Source organism: Onthophagus taurus, chromosome 7 (genome assembly GCF_036711975.1).
Source record: "Onthophagus taurus isolate NC chromosome 7, IU_Otau_3.0, whole genome shotgun sequence".
In the NCBI taxonomy this organism is placed as follows: Eukaryota; Metazoa; Arthropoda; class Insecta; order Coleoptera; family Scarabaeidae; genus Onthophagus; species Onthophagus taurus.
Window position 1 is genome coordinate 21,076,208 of NC_091972.1, and position 21,178 is coordinate 21,097,385.

General features: G+C 34.5%; 1 protein-coding gene across 6 annotated transcripts in view; it reads right to left on the reverse strand.

The window, feature by feature from the left end:
• LOC111424670 (nephrin-like) overlaps positions 1 to 21,178 on the reverse strand; it is a 365,438-nt gene that overhangs the window by 171,203 nt on the left and 173,057 nt on the right. For all 6 annotated transcript variants that reach the window (XM_023058294.2, XM_023058296.2, XM_023058293.2 and 3 more), the window contains 2 exons: positions 16,433 to 16,546; positions 10,737 to 10,940 (listed from right to left, as the gene is read on the reverse strand). In XM_023058294.2, coding sequence (XP_022914062.2) covers positions 10,737 to 10,940; positions 16,433 to 16,546 — 318 coding nt within the window. The remainder of the gene's footprint in view (positions 1 to 10,736; positions 10,941 to 16,432; positions 16,547 to 21,178) is intronic.

A 21,178-nucleotide genomic window follows, 5' to 3' on the forward strand; every position in this document is an offset into this window, starting at 1 on the left:
TGACACTAGAAAACATCTGCTAGAAAGTATCTTGGGAGAAGAATGTGCTGAGATTCACAGATGACATCGTAATGATAAGCAGCGACCTAGAGGAGGCTATACTGAAGCAGCCCCTAAAAGTATCAGTAGAAGTGGGTCTAAAGATAAACCTTCAAGAGACTATATTATAGAAGATTATAGAATGTGTAGAACACTACCTTGGTCACTATATCTAAGAATGGGGCTAAACTTGGGTTCATCCTCGAAAACCCAGCTATGCCTATTAACACGAAACTAAAGTGTTCGAATCCTGCTTACTATCGGTAACAACATATGGCCACGTTTACAAGAAAAAGTGCCAATAACCTAAAGACAAGCCATGGAGAGTTAACATCAAGAAGATTGGAAGAGATATGAAAAGATATGAAAGAGGCCTACAGCCTACAGTGGATAGAGACGGATTGAGAAAGAAGAAGAAGTATTGGTCTATTGAAGATAGATTGTAGGCACAATCTTATTAATAATAATAATAATTTATTCCCAAAAAAACCTAAAGTTACAGGTGTATGCAATTGTATACAATTTGTATGCAATGTATACAATTTCAATAAATGACAATTACAAAATGTACGGCGTATCCGTGAATTCATGTATGGAATAGTACGGGTTGCTGCTAAAATGTAATTTTAGGATGTGTTTAAATTGTTCTCGTGAAAGCGATTTTGTGTCGTTCCGCAATTTATTATAGAATCTTATTCCTTGGTAGTAAACAGATTGTTGGCATGTCGACAGCCTATGGTAAGAGATTTGAAACAATTTCTGATTTCTCGTACTGTAGTAATGTAACTCCTCTCGACATAATATACCATTCAGATTTTCTTTTACGAACATCAAACATTTATAAATGTACAACGAGTAAACGGACATTATTTTTGATTTTACAAAAAGTAGCCTACAACTTTCTAGTTGATTAGCTTTGAATAGCGTTCTTACTGCTTTTTTCTGAAGAAAAATATCTCTTAAGAGTATACGCTCGCCTCCTAGTGAGCTTCCCCAAAACAGAATGCTATATGACATTACACTCTGGAAATTCGAGTAATATACCACCATCACTGTTTGTAAATCTGTTAGGTTTATAAGTGTTCTAAATTGGCAAACTACTGAGCTAAGTTTCTTTCCTATTATGTCCACTTGCAGATTCCATTTCAAAGAGTTTTCAAACTGCAGCCCCAGTAACTTAACTGCCGAGACGTTATTATTTGTTTTAGAACTAAAATCAAATTTTTTGTATCTTATTTTCATTCAGCTTAAGTTTGTTCGTTTTAAACCAATCTGATGCAACCTTTTGACCGAGACCTTCATTTTCGTGTAGCTCTTCAACTGTACTAGATATATTTATCATTGTTGTATCGTCTGCATACACTATCGTCTTACACATGTTCAGAGTTTCCGGAAGATCGTTTACATATAAAAGGAATAAAATAGGACCCAAGACGGATCCCTGCGGTACACCGATTTCCACCCTTCTTATAGTCGATCTATATTTACCATCTTGAACCACATGTTTTCGATTTTCTAGGTACGATTGAAACAGTGTTATCGAATCAAATTGATATCGAGTCAAATCTTATGATTGACACAATCAAATGCCTTTGTAAGGTTCAACATTAGTGCCGAAATTTTTTTTGACTCATTAAAACCATCAATGATTTGCTCATGTAGATCAATTAGAGCTTTAGTTCTGGAGGATTTCCTTACATAACCATATTGATGCTTACTGAAAACATTTTCCTTGTACACATAGTCAAGAAGATGCGATTTCAACAGATGCTCAAAAAGTTTTGACATTATTGGTAAGATAGCTATTGGTCGAAAATTGTTAGGATCATTTACATCACCTTTCTTTTATATGGGAGATATTCTCGCAATTTTCAGCTCATTAGGGAAAATGAACTGTTGAAAACATTTGTTAATAACAATATTTAATGGTTCAACAATGATGTAAGCAATAAATTTTAAAATGCTCGTTTCCATACCATAACAATCTTCGGGGTGACTATTATTAAGTTACATTATAGTATTTATTATAGTACATTATAGCAATTTCTAACGGTGTACGTATCAAAAAAACGCTCAATTCTTCTGCGTTCACATCAGATTTTATTTTTTGTTTTGAACATAAGCTTATGTTTCCCTTGATTACCTGCCAGGCCGCTTTAGACTTATTTCTCGCATTCATAATGTAGTTTGCATTATACATTTGTTTAGTTTTCATTAATTCATACCGGTATTCCGTTCTATACTTTTTATAGATATCATATGATTCAGTTGTTTTTGTTGCTTTAGTAACTGTATCAAGTATATCCAGTTTTTCCTTCATAGAATGTAGCCTGTTGTTAAACCACGGTAGTGACCTAGATGGATTTGCCTGTTGTTTTAAAGGAAAGCATTCATTAAAATGATATCTGCGGATATTAAAAAAACCAGTAAAAGCTTCTTGGGCGGACTGTATTGTACTTAAATAATTGCAATCAGTTTTCTCTATTTTTTTAAAGGAAGTATTGTAGCATCGCTTATACACTGACATTACAGCAGAATTATCATCCTCGAGAGCTGCTAATATAGCATGATGATCTGACAGATGGTGGTTTAATACTGAAGCTGACCATTTCTTTTCATGACTAGACGTCATAAATAAATTAACTGATTAACTTTTTGTTTCAAGTTAAAAGATTGCAATGAGTCTCTCAATCTTTTAGTTATATTATTATTTTCTAGAAAACTTACATTAAAGTCACCAAATAACATGATACTATTTTTGTTTCTTATGACAACAGTAAGAACATTTTCCAATTTACAGATGAAATTGTTGAAATTACCAGACGGTGATCTACACATTTAAAATAACAGTTCGTAAATTCGTCAATTTAATTCCTACTATTTCAATATCTTTTGCTTCGTTCAACGTAATTAGATTATCCAAGGAAATATATTTTAAATCGTTATAAACGTATATTCCGACCATACCCCTCTCAAAGAAAGATCTACTAAACGATGTTGCAAGGGAGTAATTATTTAATGCTAGTAGATTAAGTTTATATTTTCTTAACCAATGTTCACTTACATATAAAATTTTTATATCATGTTGATGTAATACAACTTTTGAGCTATCTATCTTTTTTTCAATACCTTGAATGTTTATACATAAAACATTGTGACGTTATGTCTCTTAAGTTGATTTCTGACTTTTCCAGAAAAAATGACTTATTAATGTACCAATTGGCCAAATTATTGGACTTCTTAATTGAAGAGATTTCACCTTAATGACTTTTCATCATTGATCACAGCTTTGCCTAAAGTTGTTAATTAATGCAGAGTGGTAGAAAAGAAAGTAGAGTACTTCCACAAGTAGACGTCTATGAGACATGGAACATTCAGGTAAGTAATCTTACCAAACAAATGATTAGATCCATCAATTGTGTGATTCATAAAGCGATACCTAAGAGACGAGGGAAGAACGGTCTAAGCACATTGTCCACATTTGTAGTTCTTTATTTGCATCCTATATTTCCTACAAACATATATTTTAAGGAGATGACGGTATAAATTAAAATCCAATTATAAACAATCAAACGTTTCTATAACATTTCTGATTCTCCATAATTCTTATTTAATTTATTTAAAATTTCTGAATATAACTTTTATTAATTAATTAGAAAAATATTTCTTATAAATTGAAAATCCTTCATATCTTCCTTAAAATTGGAAAATTTCCGAAAGAATTGTATATGAAACGAATTCACATCATATTGTTCACTTCTATGAAAATTTGGACGACGACGTCGCCTCTAAACAATAGCTACGGAACGGAATTGCCAGGAAGCAATTTCCTTAAAGCGAAAATAAATTCGGTGCGGCGGCATCTTTTATTAAGGCAACTGCATAGGATTGGAGATGCACTATCCTCAAACCGTTTAATATATCCTCGAGAAGGCACGAAGATGGTGGGACACTTCTGATGGTTCCCTTGTTTTCCCGTTCGCATTCGTGATGATCGGTGGCGAAGTCTTCCGTAACGATACCCGTAGGAGCTGTATAACGGGCCCAGAGCAATTACACAATGACATCTATATTGTTGGATTGAGCCACCATCTTAATGCATTTAACATAAGCAAATCTAAGACGATATCTTCCTGAATATTCCTAACAGCAATAAGCACCCACTTGAGAAGAAGTTTATAGCGAAGTATCACCTCTTCCACGAAGGTGCTAGTTTCAAATTTACAATGCGAGTCATAATAACGCTACTGCTTTTCAAGACCATAAACACGTCGGCCGTCGTGGGTGGCACACGTATTCTTATTAGCATATGCTTCATTAAAGTTGTGCCTCAGTTCACGTCTTCAAAGGGGAAAAGTTTTAATGAAACGGCTTAAAGTTCCGACAGAATAAACACGGCGCCTGAGACAAAGCTCTGGCAACGGGGGTCCTCGAGCTTTCCACATCCTATATAGCGACTTCTTGCTCGCATCCCCGACGGCCAGAATTACGTCAAACCGGAAAACGGCTCTGGTAATTAACCTTGGTGGACGTTGCATACATTCAAACTTTTGACGTCTATTTCTTAGATTAATTACTGCGGGATTAAATTAATCTCGTTCTTCCGAGCTTGTCCGTGTTTAATTAATTTGTCTATTTTGGCTATATCCGGTGCAGTGGCAGAACAATGAAATTGAATTCTAAGCTTTTTTAAATTCTTCGTGAATAACACATTTTTTGTGCTAAAAAGTTATGAATTATATGAAATTAAATACAAATTATTAAAAATAAATTAAAAAGTTTTTTTTTAAGTTTTAGAATAGATGTGATAGTAAGTAAGGTACATATTTGCATACAGACTTACATTTACTCAAATATAACTCGAAACCAGCAAGCTTCATGTATATTTGTTTCCTTTTGTGTCGCAAGGTAAACCCTGTTGTTTGGAAATTGTGGTGCAAAGAACCAAAAGGAAGGAATCCTCGCGTGCACGAACAAACGGGACTAGGTAATAAAATTTCGTCCGACTTTATTCTAGAAAAAGCTTCATTTTTCCCTTATTAACGGTTGGAAAAACACGGTCATGTTTAAAAGACAGTGGTCCTAAATTTTTTGGGAGTGACGATGATGGCACATATATCTGTGTAAAAAATGGATTATTTTGTGAGTAATGGAGTGGGCTTAGGGGAAGCGCACGCTGTCTGTTGATAGTAGTCTCGGTCGATTAAGTGAAATTTATTTCGAGTTTTTACGGAGAGTAGACAAAGAGGAAAATGGAGGGCCACAAGGGGATTATCGGCCGCGAACCAACGATAATCGGATATCCACTTCGTACCTCGTAATTGTTTTTTATCTGGTCGATACAATCCTGGGTTCTCTTTATGATACCTTTTAAATCTGAATTTTCCAAAACCGTGAACGTCAATTGCGAACGCGCAACGGTAAATACTAAACACTACGGTGACGGTAATACTGTTCGATTAAAACATTGCATATCAGGTGTACTTTACCTGGGCCGACGGTTTCATTGAATGTTTCAATGCAGAGTGCAATTCATAAACCGTGATTGTATCGTCGCACTAAATTACAACGAGTGTGAGGATATTGTGATACCATAACACCGAGCAGGATGTTGTAAAAAATTGTCGCGATACGTGCTGAATTAAAAAGCGGGCTACGTATCACTCCCACAGAACTCGATAAAGATTTATTATCGTTGGGCGACCGGAGAATTGAACGCAAAGCGAATAATGAACCGAGTCGTTCAAACCCGCATACTGATTAAAGGGAGGGCGCTCACAGACGAAAAGACCGTCAAGGGAATAGATCGAACGCCCGACTAAGGTTTTCTTTTCATTGAGAAAAATGTTTGGTCACTACAGACTGTAGGTGATTTACGATGCAAATTAACCACAGAAGTTATCACGTTGTCTAAGTCATTTTCCTAATTGAACACCATATCAAAAGGAAATCTATTTCATTCATTCATTCGCATTGAATAGCAGTAAAGTAATTCATGGGGAGATTGCGAATAGCTGGTGCGGCTATTCGCATTTTAATGGTCTTCATCTCACCTACCTTATAAGATATTTGAAAAGTTGACTCAATGTGTGTATCATCGACATTGTGTGGCAATATCAACGCAATATCTCGCAATATCATATGCTTTCTTGACAAACCATGAGCTTTAATCGAGTCACGATATGATTATTTTGAGTGATTAAAGTAAATACTAAGTTGAAGACTTTGATAATTCTGTTTCAAGATAAATTCGTACCGAAAGAACTGAATGAATCAAGCAAATTTATAAGTCGTCACCTGACAATTATTTTGAACCAAGTCATTTACGTCTACGAAGCAGTAATTTAGAGTTAACAGTTAGCAGATCGTGGTTGTGACTACAGGCTATGTCTAAATTTATGTTAAGACTGGTGTCAAGAAGGCCTACTTCACGTGGTTGCATGCTCTGTTATCATTGGTACAATACCTGATACAATGCACATAGTAAGATTGTGTTTTGGATATGGTTCAAAATAATTCTCAGGTGCCGAAGTGTAGATACAGACGATTACGCTGATGGCTATATTTAATTTTGTTATATCCGTAATTTGAATATTCCCATGGGATTTTTTGACAATTCTGACTGAAGATTGTCCGTGGAATGCAAATTTCCTATTTATTTTCAATCCAGAATAGATAACTTGGCCAAAATTGGTATCGTTGAAATTTAACGTATGATCTCTTTATGATGGATACATTTAACTGTTTTTTCTTCATAATTTATATATTCCTATGGATTATTGCATGATTCTGAACGAATGTTTCGTGTGAAATACAGATTTGCTATTTATTTTAATGCTATTTATTCAGTCAAAACTGCTATAATTTGGAACTTAACGTCCAATCTCTATACGATGAATACATTTCATTTTTTATGTACGTAATCGAAATATTGCCATCCAATTTCTGGACGATTCTGAATGAAAATTACTTGGCAATATAACCCAGTAATTTGGTACCATTGGCAATAAAACGTAGAATACCTTTATGATGAATCTAATTAATTTTTTGATGACCGTAATGAATATTCCTATGTGATTTCTTGACGATTCTGAATGAGATTTACTTGTAGAATACAAATTTGCAATTAAGCATCTTGACCTTCCTACGACGTTGCAGAGAGAAGAAGGTAAAGCCAACCTTCCCCAAAATGAAACCGCCAAACGTAAGATCCTGATTAGGATGGACTAGGCACTGATACAAGATAGATTCACCAAACTTTTAAAGATCGGCAGTAAATAAGTGAGAGATTACTTCGATTCCACCTCTCATTCTCCAATTCTCTGGCAAGAGAAGACTGGAACAAAATGGATAGCATAACCATGGAGACGGCTGAACGTGAATTCCAAGGAAGTCGGGACAGGAAGGTCGACGAAACGTTGGTCCGCCGCACCCACAAGAAAATAATAATGATTTACCAAGCAAAACGGTCGTCTTCAACCGATTAAGCATTCCATTAACAGATGAGGAAACTACAGTACTCGCCACAGGCTTAAATTATACAGTCACTTCGCTCCAAAGAAGCTTCCAAAAGAAGAAATCATCTCTGAAGTGGAAGTGATTATTCGCAGAATACCTGTACTAAAAGCAGAACAAATTCGACAAGACATAGATAACAATAAACGAAAGAAGGGCATTGCAGACAATAAGGGAAAAACAGACATTATCGTCCTAGCAGCAGACAAAGGGAATGCGACCGTGGTCACGGACAGAAAAGATTACGATAAGATGACGAGCCTTTTGGATCCAGCCACCTGACCATGAAGACAGTAAGGAAAATGAAAGTATTGGTAAAATCTACAAGAAACCCAACTGAACAACATAGCAGTTTATTCGTACCTGCCCCAGTACTGCAAAAATATATGGATTACCTAAAATCCATAAACCTGATGTCCCACTACACCCTATTATCGGTGCCATAACTTTTCCTACCTATCAGCGAAACAGAATCATACGTCAGCGATTCTACACATTTTGTGGAATCAATCAGGAGTATGAAGTTTTCCCAGAATATTCGGGTAAGTAGTTCGACGTGGAATCTCTATTCACCAGAGTACCTGTCAAAACTGCCGTGGATGACCCTCGCGAGAAACTCATCCCGGAGGGTTTACCAGATTATGTCCCAGAGCTGGTGAAGTACTGCCTATCATCGACATATTTTTTTTAGCTGGTAGGAAGAATTCTATGACTCGTATTTGACAACAGCCACTTAGTTGACATTAATTAGTTATTAATTATCTTTTCCTGTATTTATTATCAAACTTCCGATTTCGTCACTTCGAACTTAACGCACGGCTTAACCCGAAAGCTTCTAGGTCTACTGTTAGTTCTAGTTTTAGTTTAATATAAATTTGCCAAAACTGATACCATTTGGAATTTAACGTAGAATCCCTTTATGATGAATGCAATTAAGTTTTATGTCCATAATTGGAATAATAATACCGTAATCGTCCATGATTATGGACGAAAATTACCTGTAGAATATAAATTTGGTATTTATTTTGTCTATACAGGATGATTCACATAAGAACTGACACAGAGCAGGGACATGTAGAGGACAATAAATTAAGATGATTTAACGTAACTTACCCCTATACTAAGTTGTATATCTGAGGAATTATGGGCCTTAAATTTTTAAAAAGTTCAATATCTTCGTAATACATTAAGCTAGAAAAACCAAATTTGGTATTCGTTATGAGTGTACCAAGGGTATTAATTGGTAGCAAATTAAACTCAATTGCGGCATTTCATAGGATTGATTAAGGGCGATGGTACCCTTAAATTTTGACAGATTTTAAATTCCACATGAAATGAGGTAATAATGTATTAAATCCACCAAAAGGTTAAAAAAATCTATCAAAATTTAGAGGACCATCACCCTTAATCAACCCTTTGAAATGCCTCATAATGGTGTCAACTTGTTACCAATTAATACCCTCGGTAAATTTAAGACCCAACTTTGAAGGCCCTCAAGGGTACAACTTAGTATAGAGATAAGTAGCGTTAAGTCTGCATTGGATAAATATGGTCAAAACTGGTATAGTGTGGAACTTAACCTACAATCTATATGTGATGAATACATTTAAGTTTTTCTGCCCATTATTTAAATATTTCCATGGGATTTTTTGACAATTCTGATTGAAAATTGTTTGTGGAATACAAATTTTAAAATCCAAAACGGAAAACTTGGATAAAACTGGCACCATTTGCAACTTAACGTAGAATTAAAGGTATTCTAAATTTAAGGATACAATCAATTTTGTATACCCATAATTTGAAAGTTTTCATCGCATTTTTCAACGATTTTGAATGAAAATTGTTTGTAGAATGCAACTTTGCTATTTATTCTGAAATCAAGAATAAATTGACCGAAACTGGCATAGTTTGGAACTTACCGTACAATTTCTATAATGATGGACACATTTAATTTTTTATGCCCATAATTTAACAATTTCCATTAGATTTTTGGACCATTTCGAATAAAAATTACCCATGGAGTCCAAATTTCATATTTATTTTGAAATCAAGAATGTATAACTTTATCAAAATTAATTTTATAAATCCATGAATTGAATATTCCCATGGGATTTTGACGACTCTGAAGGATAATTTAATAACTTAATTATTATTAAATTAATTAATTAATTTTTATTGCAATGAGATTTGCATCCTATAGTTTGATACTAATTATACCAATAAATTTGTTCTATTAAAGAAAATAAACTTAATTATTATATCGTGTTATGTACAAATGGTTAGATAGTAATCACCCCTTGGCATACAAACACTTTACACAACAACCATTAAGACCGCTCACCAGAAATTATGGTGGCGATTATGGAACCTCTGCACTGATCGTAATCGCCCCACCTAACGGAAACTGCAAATGGATATTGTTCATGATACACGGAATTATCGTGAAACAAAACAATATTGCACTTCCGGTTGTAAGAGCTAAAATCCATCAGATGTTTATTTCAAATTAACGCTAAAATGTATTTTCATAATACTTCAGTTTTTTTTATTCGGATGTAAATTCATCGCTGTACCTAGATAAAAAATAGCAAAAACTACCATTAGTGATTTTGGGTGTTCGCAATCATCATTCCAATCATGTGTCGCGGGTTGTAATTTCGCGGCCGTCTGGCTGCAACCTAGTTTTATGGATTGACAAATAATCACGTGATACAATCGCATTCGAAACCGCATTGGGAGCGAATACCATCTATTTAGTTTATTAAATAGTAAGCGATCCGTACAATTACGCATAATTTGACCGCAAATGAACGTTCGCGCCGTTAGGGGCTAGCGCGACACGCGCTTTACCCGATCAATCGATGCCGAGACAAAATAATTACCAGAACTATGGTTTTGCCTAACATTTGCATACATAACAGAGTCTAATCAAAATCGAACCGTAAACGTTAATCGCGTATGCTATCGATACGGCGCATCACTTGCTACCATCAAACATCGCCCTTTGACGATACATTGCTTTTAATTTAATCTAATGATCTACTCTAATCACTGCAAATCCTATGTTTATATTTACGTATAAACATATGAGAGATGCCACGCACTAGTAGACGATGATGGCAACGCGCGGTGATAAATCCGACACGTCAATTAGTGACAACTGATTAAGTGGGGCAACTTACGGTTCAAGTCGAGGGAAACGGAGCTCGAAATTGGCGTCATCAGCTGATTGTTGGCCGCTTGACATGTGAACACATTATGCAGATGCTTCCTTTCGAGCTTCTCTAGATGCAGAATGTTTCTCACCCGGCGTTCGGATAAATGCTCGAACGTCGTATCAAGTCTTGTATTCTCCAACCACCATGTCACTTCTGGAGGCGGTCGACCTATATACAGATACATACACAATTCATAACCGCTACTCTAAACAATACTCTTCAAGTATAAGAAATTTATTTACTGATAAGGTAATATAAGTATAATAATAAGTATCAGTGCGACCCCTCACCGATTTCGTTGCAATTAGATACAGCGTTTTTTATACGTGCTAATAAAGACCCTGTTGCGAGTTATAAGGGTTGAAAATCGGGGCAAACGGTATATATTCACTTATAGCTTGAAGACAAAAATAGCTATCGAAATGTGATAAATGTAAATTGATATTCATTTTTAAGTAGCTTTTCTTTGATATATCACACATATATGTCTGAAGGCTTCAGGGGGTAAACTGCCCTTAGTTTTTTGGAATAATTTAAATACTACTCAGTCGATTTTTACGGCATTAAGTACATTTAAAAATATTAATTACGTGTTTTTTCCGATTTGCCTCTGATCAACTCTTACAACCCAAATAACCCTTCTCCGTAAGAATGATGTGATAAAACTGTTACGCTTTTGAACATTTTTTTTTTTTAAACTCCTAAATTAGTTGCAAATTAAGATCTATACAGTAATATAGGCCCTGCACGACATTTAGGGGTGGCACTCCCAAAATTAAACTTTTTGGGAGAATTCCTTTTCAATTTTGGTGCAATTTAGCACGATGATTTCATTATACGTTAAGTAGTACTTTTGAAAGGACTTATAAGGGTTTGAAGTATGGAGTAGAAAATATATTTTCTATTTTATATACAAATTGTCTTTTTTTAAAGAACTTTTTATCCATGTTCAAGGAAGAACAATAACCGATGTGAGGATAAAAACTATGGAAAGTGTGGTCAGTCGTGTCATCAACAACGTATAACTAAATATTCAATATCGGCAGATTGAAAACCACTTTCTCTTCTCTTAATTGTATTAAAGGAATCCTCTGGCACGTATAGACCGACGGTACTAAATATAATGTTCAAAGCAGATAACGTATTCGTTTTGGCATCACAGTCTGGTAAATTAACTTCTGCCCGCATGAGAAATTGGCTACAAAATGTGTATTTTCCAAATATCGGAGCTGTGCATTTGCGGACCCATGTTTATTAAGATATTTTTGTTTATTTTGGTCTATACCAGTGTTTCCCAACCTTTCTTATCTTGCGAACCCTTATATAGTTGTTACTTACAGGTAAGAAAAGATAAAATGTTGTAGAATTTTTTTTATTTTCCATGTTATACAAGACCATTATATCATATAAGACAATTGATACAATACTCTTAATTCATAACAAAAAATAAAAACATAATCGTAAAAAATCTAAACACAAACTTTACATTAATAAGGTCTAAAATAATAGATACAAGAAAATTAAAATATAAAATTGACACAACACTCTTAATGAAATACTTGCACCTATTTGCTAGAACACATAAATTCAAAGTTAGGCTCAATGTCTGACAGTTTCAGTCTTAAATCAGGTTCTGTATTTATCTTTCAAGTAAGTATATGTGGAAAATCCTTTCTCACATAGATATATTGTGTAAAAAGGTAACTTTGATAGCTTTCTCTGACAAAATAGCGTATTCATTTCCAATACTGAGTCAAAAGTCTGTTAAAGGCTGGTCTTTAAAAATCGCTTTTAATTAGCTATCAGAGGTTAAAGTTAGAGATATGTATCTCCAAATTTAGATATTTTTGGAAAAGACTACATATCCAATTATTTATTAGAGATATAGTGCGTCTATTAGGGAAGTATTCCTAAAAAGTTAATTAAACATATTTGAGAAGTTTAACCGAGTTTTCGGATAAAAAGCTGTTGAGAGAACTAAAACATTCGTACTCATTCATGTGCAGACATTGGATCCAAAAGTCAAACTTTTTTAGCATGGATTCAATTCTATCAAGCACACCGAAGATGGTGACATCTGTGCCTTGCAGTGATAAATTTAATTCATTTAATTTACAAAATATATCAGCTAAATATGTAAGCGTTTGCAGCCATAGAATATCAGATAGACAAAAACATAAATGAAATGGATGTTCAAATGTGGTTGTAAGAAATGCTTGAACTTCAGACTTTAACTCAAACAATCTAATTTTTGGAAAGCCATCTAATTTCCGCGTGAAGTAATAAAGAAACGTGAAGACTCTCAAAGTCTTCACAAAGCGCATGAAATAGACGAGAATTAGTAGATCGCGATTTTATAAAGTTTACAATTTTTACAGCATCGCTTAAAGTAGTAGATATGGTTCAATAGGAATACAGGTATACAGCAATGTGTAAATTCAATTATTTCATTGATGTTCTTTACCAGTGCCACAAAACCAGAAAATTTTCCTGTCATTAATTTTGCACGATTTTTTCAAAATAAAGGCAATAAAAGCACATCTTCCTGAATGGAATTCTCAAAAGTGTATCTAACATACGGATCACAAAATAATTCAATTTAATTCTTTTCAAAAGCTCATTCTCCACATTACTTGCCATATCATAAATTCCACGCGATACTGTATTATTTGATAAAGAAAATAGGTCAAATTTGTTGATGCCTTTTCTCCAAGCGTATACTTTGCAATATCTTTTGCACATGGTCCAATTAAATTTTCTGCAATTATATTTGCCTATCCAGATTTTGCAATTCTATAGCTTACTCGAAATGATGCCTCAAGCGCCATTTTACTATCTTCTTTTGAAGCTGACAGAAAAGAAAATATACTACTCTTTCTATAATCAGCCAATTGTCTTCTAAAATACTCGACAGGTTTATCCTTGTATGTCGGATGTTTGGTTTCAAGGTGTCGACGAAGAAGTGATGGTTTTAAACTGCTGTTAGCAAGCACTTAATTGCAAATTACACAAAGCGAGGTTCTGATTATTCCCCTGTAAAGTAAAAACCCATTTGTAATTAGTCGCTGTCATATTTTCGCGTTTTTCTTTTCTTCTTACCAGTTTCATCAATTTTTCTTTGTATTTAGTCGGCCGAAATGGTAGCTCACTACAGCTCTCAGTATCATCGTCCTTTATTGTGTTGATGGCGCACACATCTAAGAATAGTAAACTTTATTCATGCATCTCTATCTTTTACTATCTCTGGGAATTCTCGTCTGCGATACCCGGAGATACGGTTTAATAACTATTACAGACACAATACGAGAGATGACATTAGTTTGATATTAAAGGTATTATAGTTAATAATTTTTCTGGTAACAATACATTTTTTAATTGAAGCAAAAGGTGATGACACGCAATAAATTGCTGTTTTTATATCTATGCAACTTTATAATATATGTATGATAAATTGTTTTAAATGTTTTAGTTTTATTATTTAGTCAATTTTTAGTTTACCACTACTTCTATAAAATTCCGCCATTTAATATTATTATTGCGAACCCGTTTGAAACAACTCGCGCACCCCCGGGGGTTCGCAAACCACCCGTTGGGAACCATTGGTCTATACTATTACCTCTAAATATTTTTCTTTCTTTTTTTAACACCCTGTAGAGAGGAGAAACTAGAACAGTTTGAAAATCCCGTGAAGGTGTTTTTCGAGTGAAAAATCAACAAGGAATATCTGTGACGATATGGCTGTTATATCTAACAATTTTTGCGTTTAAAACATTTTTTTCAAGATTTTCATTATTGCCAACAATACGTTGAATAAAAATAAGTTAAACAAAAAGAAATTACAATAATACGTTATTATTACCCATTATTACTAAATATTTAATATGATCATCTTAACTTTTGTGTTATTTAAATAGAATAAGGGTAGTAAACCTCATTAAACATGGACAAAAAGTTGTTTAAATATTAAATTTGTATTCAACATTTCTGTATAGCAGTTTCAAAATTATGAGCGGAAATATATTTTACCTAATTCCATTATGAAAATAAAATTTTACATGTCTTTCTGACGTTATGTAACGTCACTTTTTTTATAACTAGTGATGTAATGATTTCCATTACCTAATTACAAATTTTTTTAAATTTTGAACAAAAATTGCTTTGTCAATGGAATTAGATAAAATTTTGTACTTAACACGATATGAAACGGCTAATTTTGTTTGACGAACGTAATCTTTGCCAAAACGAGCGAGCGAAGCAAGTGAGTATGGTAATGAAACCTATTACAGTACTCAAACGGGTGCTGTAATAAGACTTCTTACAGCATCCGATGCAGCAATGAGATTTTAGTAACGTTTTATGGAAGCAGTTCAAGTTGGTGACATTGGGTCATTAATTTTTCTAGTTGTCAATGTGACAATTTGAACCACGTGTAAATTTAGCGTACTGTTGTTCGTACCTTCCGTGGGACTTCTCAGAAGTAGTGTTTTAATAGAATTCTGAGCAATTCCTCTTATTTCGGGAAGTGTACATGAAACATTTTTTTCAGGTGAATACATTTTGTGTTTTGACAATTTCTAATAGTCAAGTCAAATTTCTATTTTCAAGTGTTACGGTGTTACCAACTGCTACATACCTATTTCCCTACATTGTCAAAATTTATTTTATTTTTGTTAAAAAAAAAGGATAAAAACGCGAATTATAAAAAATAGCATAAAAAGCACATTTCATAAGGCTTAAAGCTCTCATTCATTAAAAACCTCGTGGCATTGCCACTCGTTTTTCAACTTGAATTCGTGCAATTTAAGCGTGTCTTACGAAACTAGTTTTTTAATATACTATTACCTAATTCCATTATGAAATTAAATTTTACATGTCTTTTTGACGTTATGCAACGTCACTTTTTATAATTAGTGATGAATTATGTTTTTATTACATTACTAGTGATGTAATGAATTCCATTACCAAACTACAAATTGATAAATTGACATCTGTCACTAATAGAATAAATTTTGAACAAAAATTGCTTTTTCAATGGAATTAGATAAAAATTTGTAGCACGTTATGAAACAGTTAATTTTGTTTATCTCACGTAATTTGTAAAACTCGCATATTACGTTTGTCAAACAAAATTAGTCTTTTCATAACTGGTTACGTAAATAACTATTCTACTCCAAACTTTTAACCCTTATAAAATGGTTAACTATTGCACCCCGTAACTTCTTAAGAGTAAGAGATGGTCAGAGGTAAATGGGAAAAAACACGTAATTAATATTTTTAAACGTACAATAAGGGTACCCCGATTTCCAACCCTTATAACACGCCCCAAGGGCTTTATTAACACGTATAAAAAATACATAAACCTTATTTTGGCCCATACTATCGCTGTACCTAATTGCAACGAAATCGGTGAGGGACAGTTCTGATACTTCCCTTGTAAGTACACATAACAGGAGTAATTATGTGTAAATGAAATAGTTTCGCGCTCGCTGCGTACCGAGATTAAAACGCGGACATTTTCAATTTACTCCCCGTCCGGGTTAACATACAATTTAATCTGTTACCTGCACGTAGGACAACGTACAGTCCCGGAACTTTAACGAGGACCCCCCTCTGTAACCACTTCAGACATCAAAGTTAACGATAACGTATAATTAACTTACCTCCAGTAGCGACGCAAGTGATGTTAATGGAAGATCCCTCATTGTAAGGTCCTAATATGTAGTTGGGGATGTGGTAGCCCCTCTCGTCTAGAATACTGAGTTTTTCGGGTGGGACTAGAACAAAGTTGAGGTTATTATGAAATTCTCGGGGCGTTACAATGCGGTTGCATGGCAAGATATGTGCAAAATGTGACACAGATGCTTCGAGCGTCAAAGGGCGATCTTAACATCAAACGGAACTACGCCTAAATACTTAACCGGTAAAGACGTATTTCTCATACGTTATTCGTTTCACAAACACGTGCGCGTTAACATATTTGCAAGGGTGTTTGTATTATCGCAATATAACTCAGCCGCCTACGTAGCGGCAATAATTATAAACGGGAGCAATATCTAACGGGATGAAAAGGGAGAGAAAAGATAAAGGATTCCGGTGTACACGTTATGAAACAACGAAGGCGATAAATTCGACCAATTTCGAGGAATTTAATATTTACGGTATTTCTAGTAGGGGCTACTTGGTTCCCAATAAACAAATGACGAACCAATTTCCGGCGGATCCTTTGATAAAACGCTTGACGGTATATTTCAATTTCGTTTATGAACTTTGCCCATAGCCGCTCTAGTTCAGTCCTCCGAGATTCTGCTTTAATTATAGAATGCAAATTCGGTTAAAACGATAAAGAAGAATCGTCGATGTTCTGTACACCTATAGAGGTTGCTCCGAACTTCGAACCAACTTTACCGTTTTATTAGTTTTAATATTTTCTCGTTAATGAGTAATTTTAATGAGTAACAAATTTCCAAAGTCGTTTTTGTTCTTTAGTAAAACAATCTAATAGTTTTTCTATCACATAAGGGTATACTTTGAAGAAAAGGTTACTTTTAACTTTTCCATTTGCTGTAGTGGGCGTTCTGGTACAATTAGTTGCCGCACTATAGGAAAGAAGCTCACGTCGGCGTCGGTACGGTCACGGTCCGCCAGCCCAGTGGAGTTGTTATCCCAAATTGCTCTGGATTTTCCCTCTCGTAGGTTGCTCGGGTGACCTCTTAGTCCTTATTACAGAAAATGGCATTACCCACTAGCTGCCATTTCATGCCGGCAAACGAATTTTAGCAGGTCTCTCGACGCAAAATTAGTATTGAAGCCAATGTGCCGATTTAGGGGTTTCCATTTTTTCGATTACATGTAGACAAAGAAAATGAATTTTATTTAAAGCATTTCATTTTGACTTTATATCCCCTTTCTTTCCTCCTTTTTTTTTTGAAAAGTTTTATCTAAAGCCAACGTTGCGTTTCACTCCTGTCCCGTAATTTTATTTCTTCCATCGTACATTTAATTTGAATTCGTAACGACGGTTTATTTAACAGGGCCGACGGCGCCCTACCCCAATCGATAATTCAAAGTAACGCTGAAAACTTTGGAATTCTCTTTGGGTGTTCCGGGAAGTAAGCGTACGAATCTGGGCCCATTCTTCGATACAATTGAATGCGTAACACAATCGGAAGGTACACAAATCCGCACCTTAATGCGGACCTGGAAGCAACGTTCTAGTTTGAGCCCTGAATTATTAATGAATAAATTATTCCCTCGCTGAATTATTTCAATAAAGTTTGTCAGTAAACGGTGAAAAAAATTGCTATGAATTATGCATTTCTTTCGTATTCGGAAATTGAAAGAGGTATCGGTAGCTTAGTAATAAAGAAATTAACATTAAACTATTCAATATGAATAAATTACTTGGTAATGTAATTTCATAAGTAATTATAAGTTACCGTATACGATGTAATTCCACATAACACAAACCTTATTTACCCAGGATGTGCAATTTTGACGAAAATTATTGCGAATTTGCTGGATATATATTTCAGGAGTAAGCAGCAAACGGGTTACTCGGTTTCATAACGTAGTCCAGCACAATTTGTATGTAAATTTGGGATAATGGATGCTTGCTAGCGTGGCGAAAGGACTCCTCCCGGCATATACCAGGTCGACATAAAAATAACCCGCCTATTGGTACCACAAAATAGCTATACTTATAAGAAATCCGTACGAGATTTGAGATGCGTCAAGATCGTCACGCCACACCCACCATCCATCTCCGTGGTAATTACCGCATCGAAATCGATCCACTATACGGGTGCATATTATAGAGCCTTAGGACTTAGAACCGCTTCCTTTCGACCTCTTGTGTTAAGGGCGTCTTTACCACACCGCGTTCCTCTCAATTTCCATAACAACTTGGCGAAAGCTCGCCAGTCTACTTGGATGACCGCTCGGAGTACCGCTGTTGGGGAGGTCAGAAACAGATGTAATCTCCCTCTGTTCATTGATGCCCGAATCCGGGGACTACATATACCCCGGATTAGGAACTGAAATCGGTTATGCGGTCTTATCTCAAGTGCAACTCGGCTATTATAAGGTATTACCGCTTTAAAGAGTAAATTATGAAGTTATTTTAACAAGTCTAATAAATATATCAAAATTTATTTTTAATAATTATAAATTAGATTATTTGAGAATAAATAAATCTATGACACATCTCAAGTCAACCAATAAGAGGGCAAGGAAACGTTGCAAAAAAGGCAAATTTATTCCTTACTACTACTAGTAGAGTTACCTTACTATCTACTAGTGGAGTACTTTGTGAAATTTGATAATTAAAGGTACTCGAGTATGACTTTGATGTTTCTTAATATATTGGTTATCATAATGTCCCAGGACATCTTTAGTCTTCCTCTTCCTCTCTTCGAAGGTGTTCTACTTTGCCATATTTGCTTGACAGATACTTTATCCAGCAGTCTTTGTAAATACCCCCATCAACCCCAAGTTGTTTCTCTTGTAAATATCGTGCAATAGATTTTTATTCCATGCGAAGCTGAGGACACGTCCCCAGCAGGCAGATATAGGAATGCCTTAACAGAGCTGATGTCATTAATAATAATAATACTTTATTCAAAAACGTAACCTTATTACATTTAAATCGTCCACAAAAAAAATACATACAAAAAAAAATTTTATATTACATTAATACTCTGTATTTTTTCATAATATTCACTTGTTGTATAGATCTCATGTTGCAACAATTTTTCTTTCATTATTTTTTTGAACTTTTCAGTGTCAAAGCTTTTAATTTTCGTGAGAGTACATTGTACAGTTTAACTGATTGATAATGGAAGTTATTTTGTGACTTTGAAACTCTATGTGTCCCAACCCAATATGTCACATCCATGACGTGTGATAGTTTTGTGTATCTGCGTTCTTGGATACATGTTCTTTTTCTGTATGTATGTAATTCAAACATGATGGCATGTTAGTATTTTTAATGCCTTGAAAATCGTTAGACAACTTTCATTTAGACTACTTAGACTACTTTTTCTTCGACATTTTCTTTGAGCTTTAAAGATGACCTCAATATGATTTGAAGCACCCCATGTAAGAATACCATATATTGCTATACTGTTTGTTTCTTTGATCGGTAAAACCCTTGACACCACTCTCAGGCAATACAAGGACGTTTTGTTTTATTTGTGTTATATGTTATTTCCACGCTAAGGTCGAAGAAAGTGTTATGCCTAGGAATTTCACGGTTTCGTCCTTAACATCCCTTGTTATTTTGGTGTAAAACGTAAGAATTTTCGTTTTTTCCTTATTTAACTGCAAACTATTTGAGTCAAACCATTTTTTCGCTTGCTCTAACGTTTCATTAATTTTTTGTTGCAGCTGCAGAAGTTCTGTAGCAGAATTAATAAAGGATGTGTCGTCTGCATAGAGACACATTGAATCAGCATGTGTATTGCTTGGCAAGTCATTTATGTATAGCAGAAAAAGTAGGGGTCCGAGAACAGAGCCCTGTGGTACACCCGCTGTTATAGTTCTCCACTCCGAAGAGATACCATTCCCATTTCTTTAAGAGAATATCATGACTAACAGAGTCCAACGCCTTACTTAAGTCGCAGAACTGAGCTTTGCAGTGCCGATGTTGTTGATTTATTTTTTTGGTAACCATGTTGGTATTCTATTATAATATTTTCATTTATTAGATGTTTCATTAGTTCTCTTTTATTATTATTTCCAAGACCTTTGACACTACCGGTAATATTGATATTGCTCGATAATTTTTACTACCCGTTTTTTTTATTGTGGTTATTTTTGCAAATTTTAATTCATTAGGAAAGACTCCTTCTCTCATACATTTGTTTATGGCAACACATAAATATTTCGTTATTATTGGCACCATTTCTTGTAGTAGTTTGGTTTAAATGCCGTAGACGTCTTTTCTGTTTGACTTCTTTAGATTATTTATAATTTTTACGACATCAATGTCTACGACTTTATCAAGAAATACCGCTTTTGTCCGATTTATTTACATCAAATTTAGCTGCTTGTATGAAATAATCGTTTAGGTCGTTTGCATTTAACGTTGTTTCAATGTCTTTCCTTAATTTATTTCGTCTTGTTTCTTTCCTTACCACTTTCCATGCTGCGGTTATTTTATTTTCAGAATTGTTTATATAATTTTTAAATGTTTCCTTTTTTACCCCTTATGTTTGTTTTCTGAAATCCATTCTTAGGATTTTATACATGTCTTTGTATTGATCCCGTCGTGTTACCTCAATTATGGTATATATTGCGTCTAGTTAGTTTTTCATTGTTTTAAGTTTTTTGTTTTCCCATATCAAAATTGAGTTTTTATTTATCTTTTGATGGTTTCTATTTGATGGAAAAAGGTGTAGGTAGCTTGT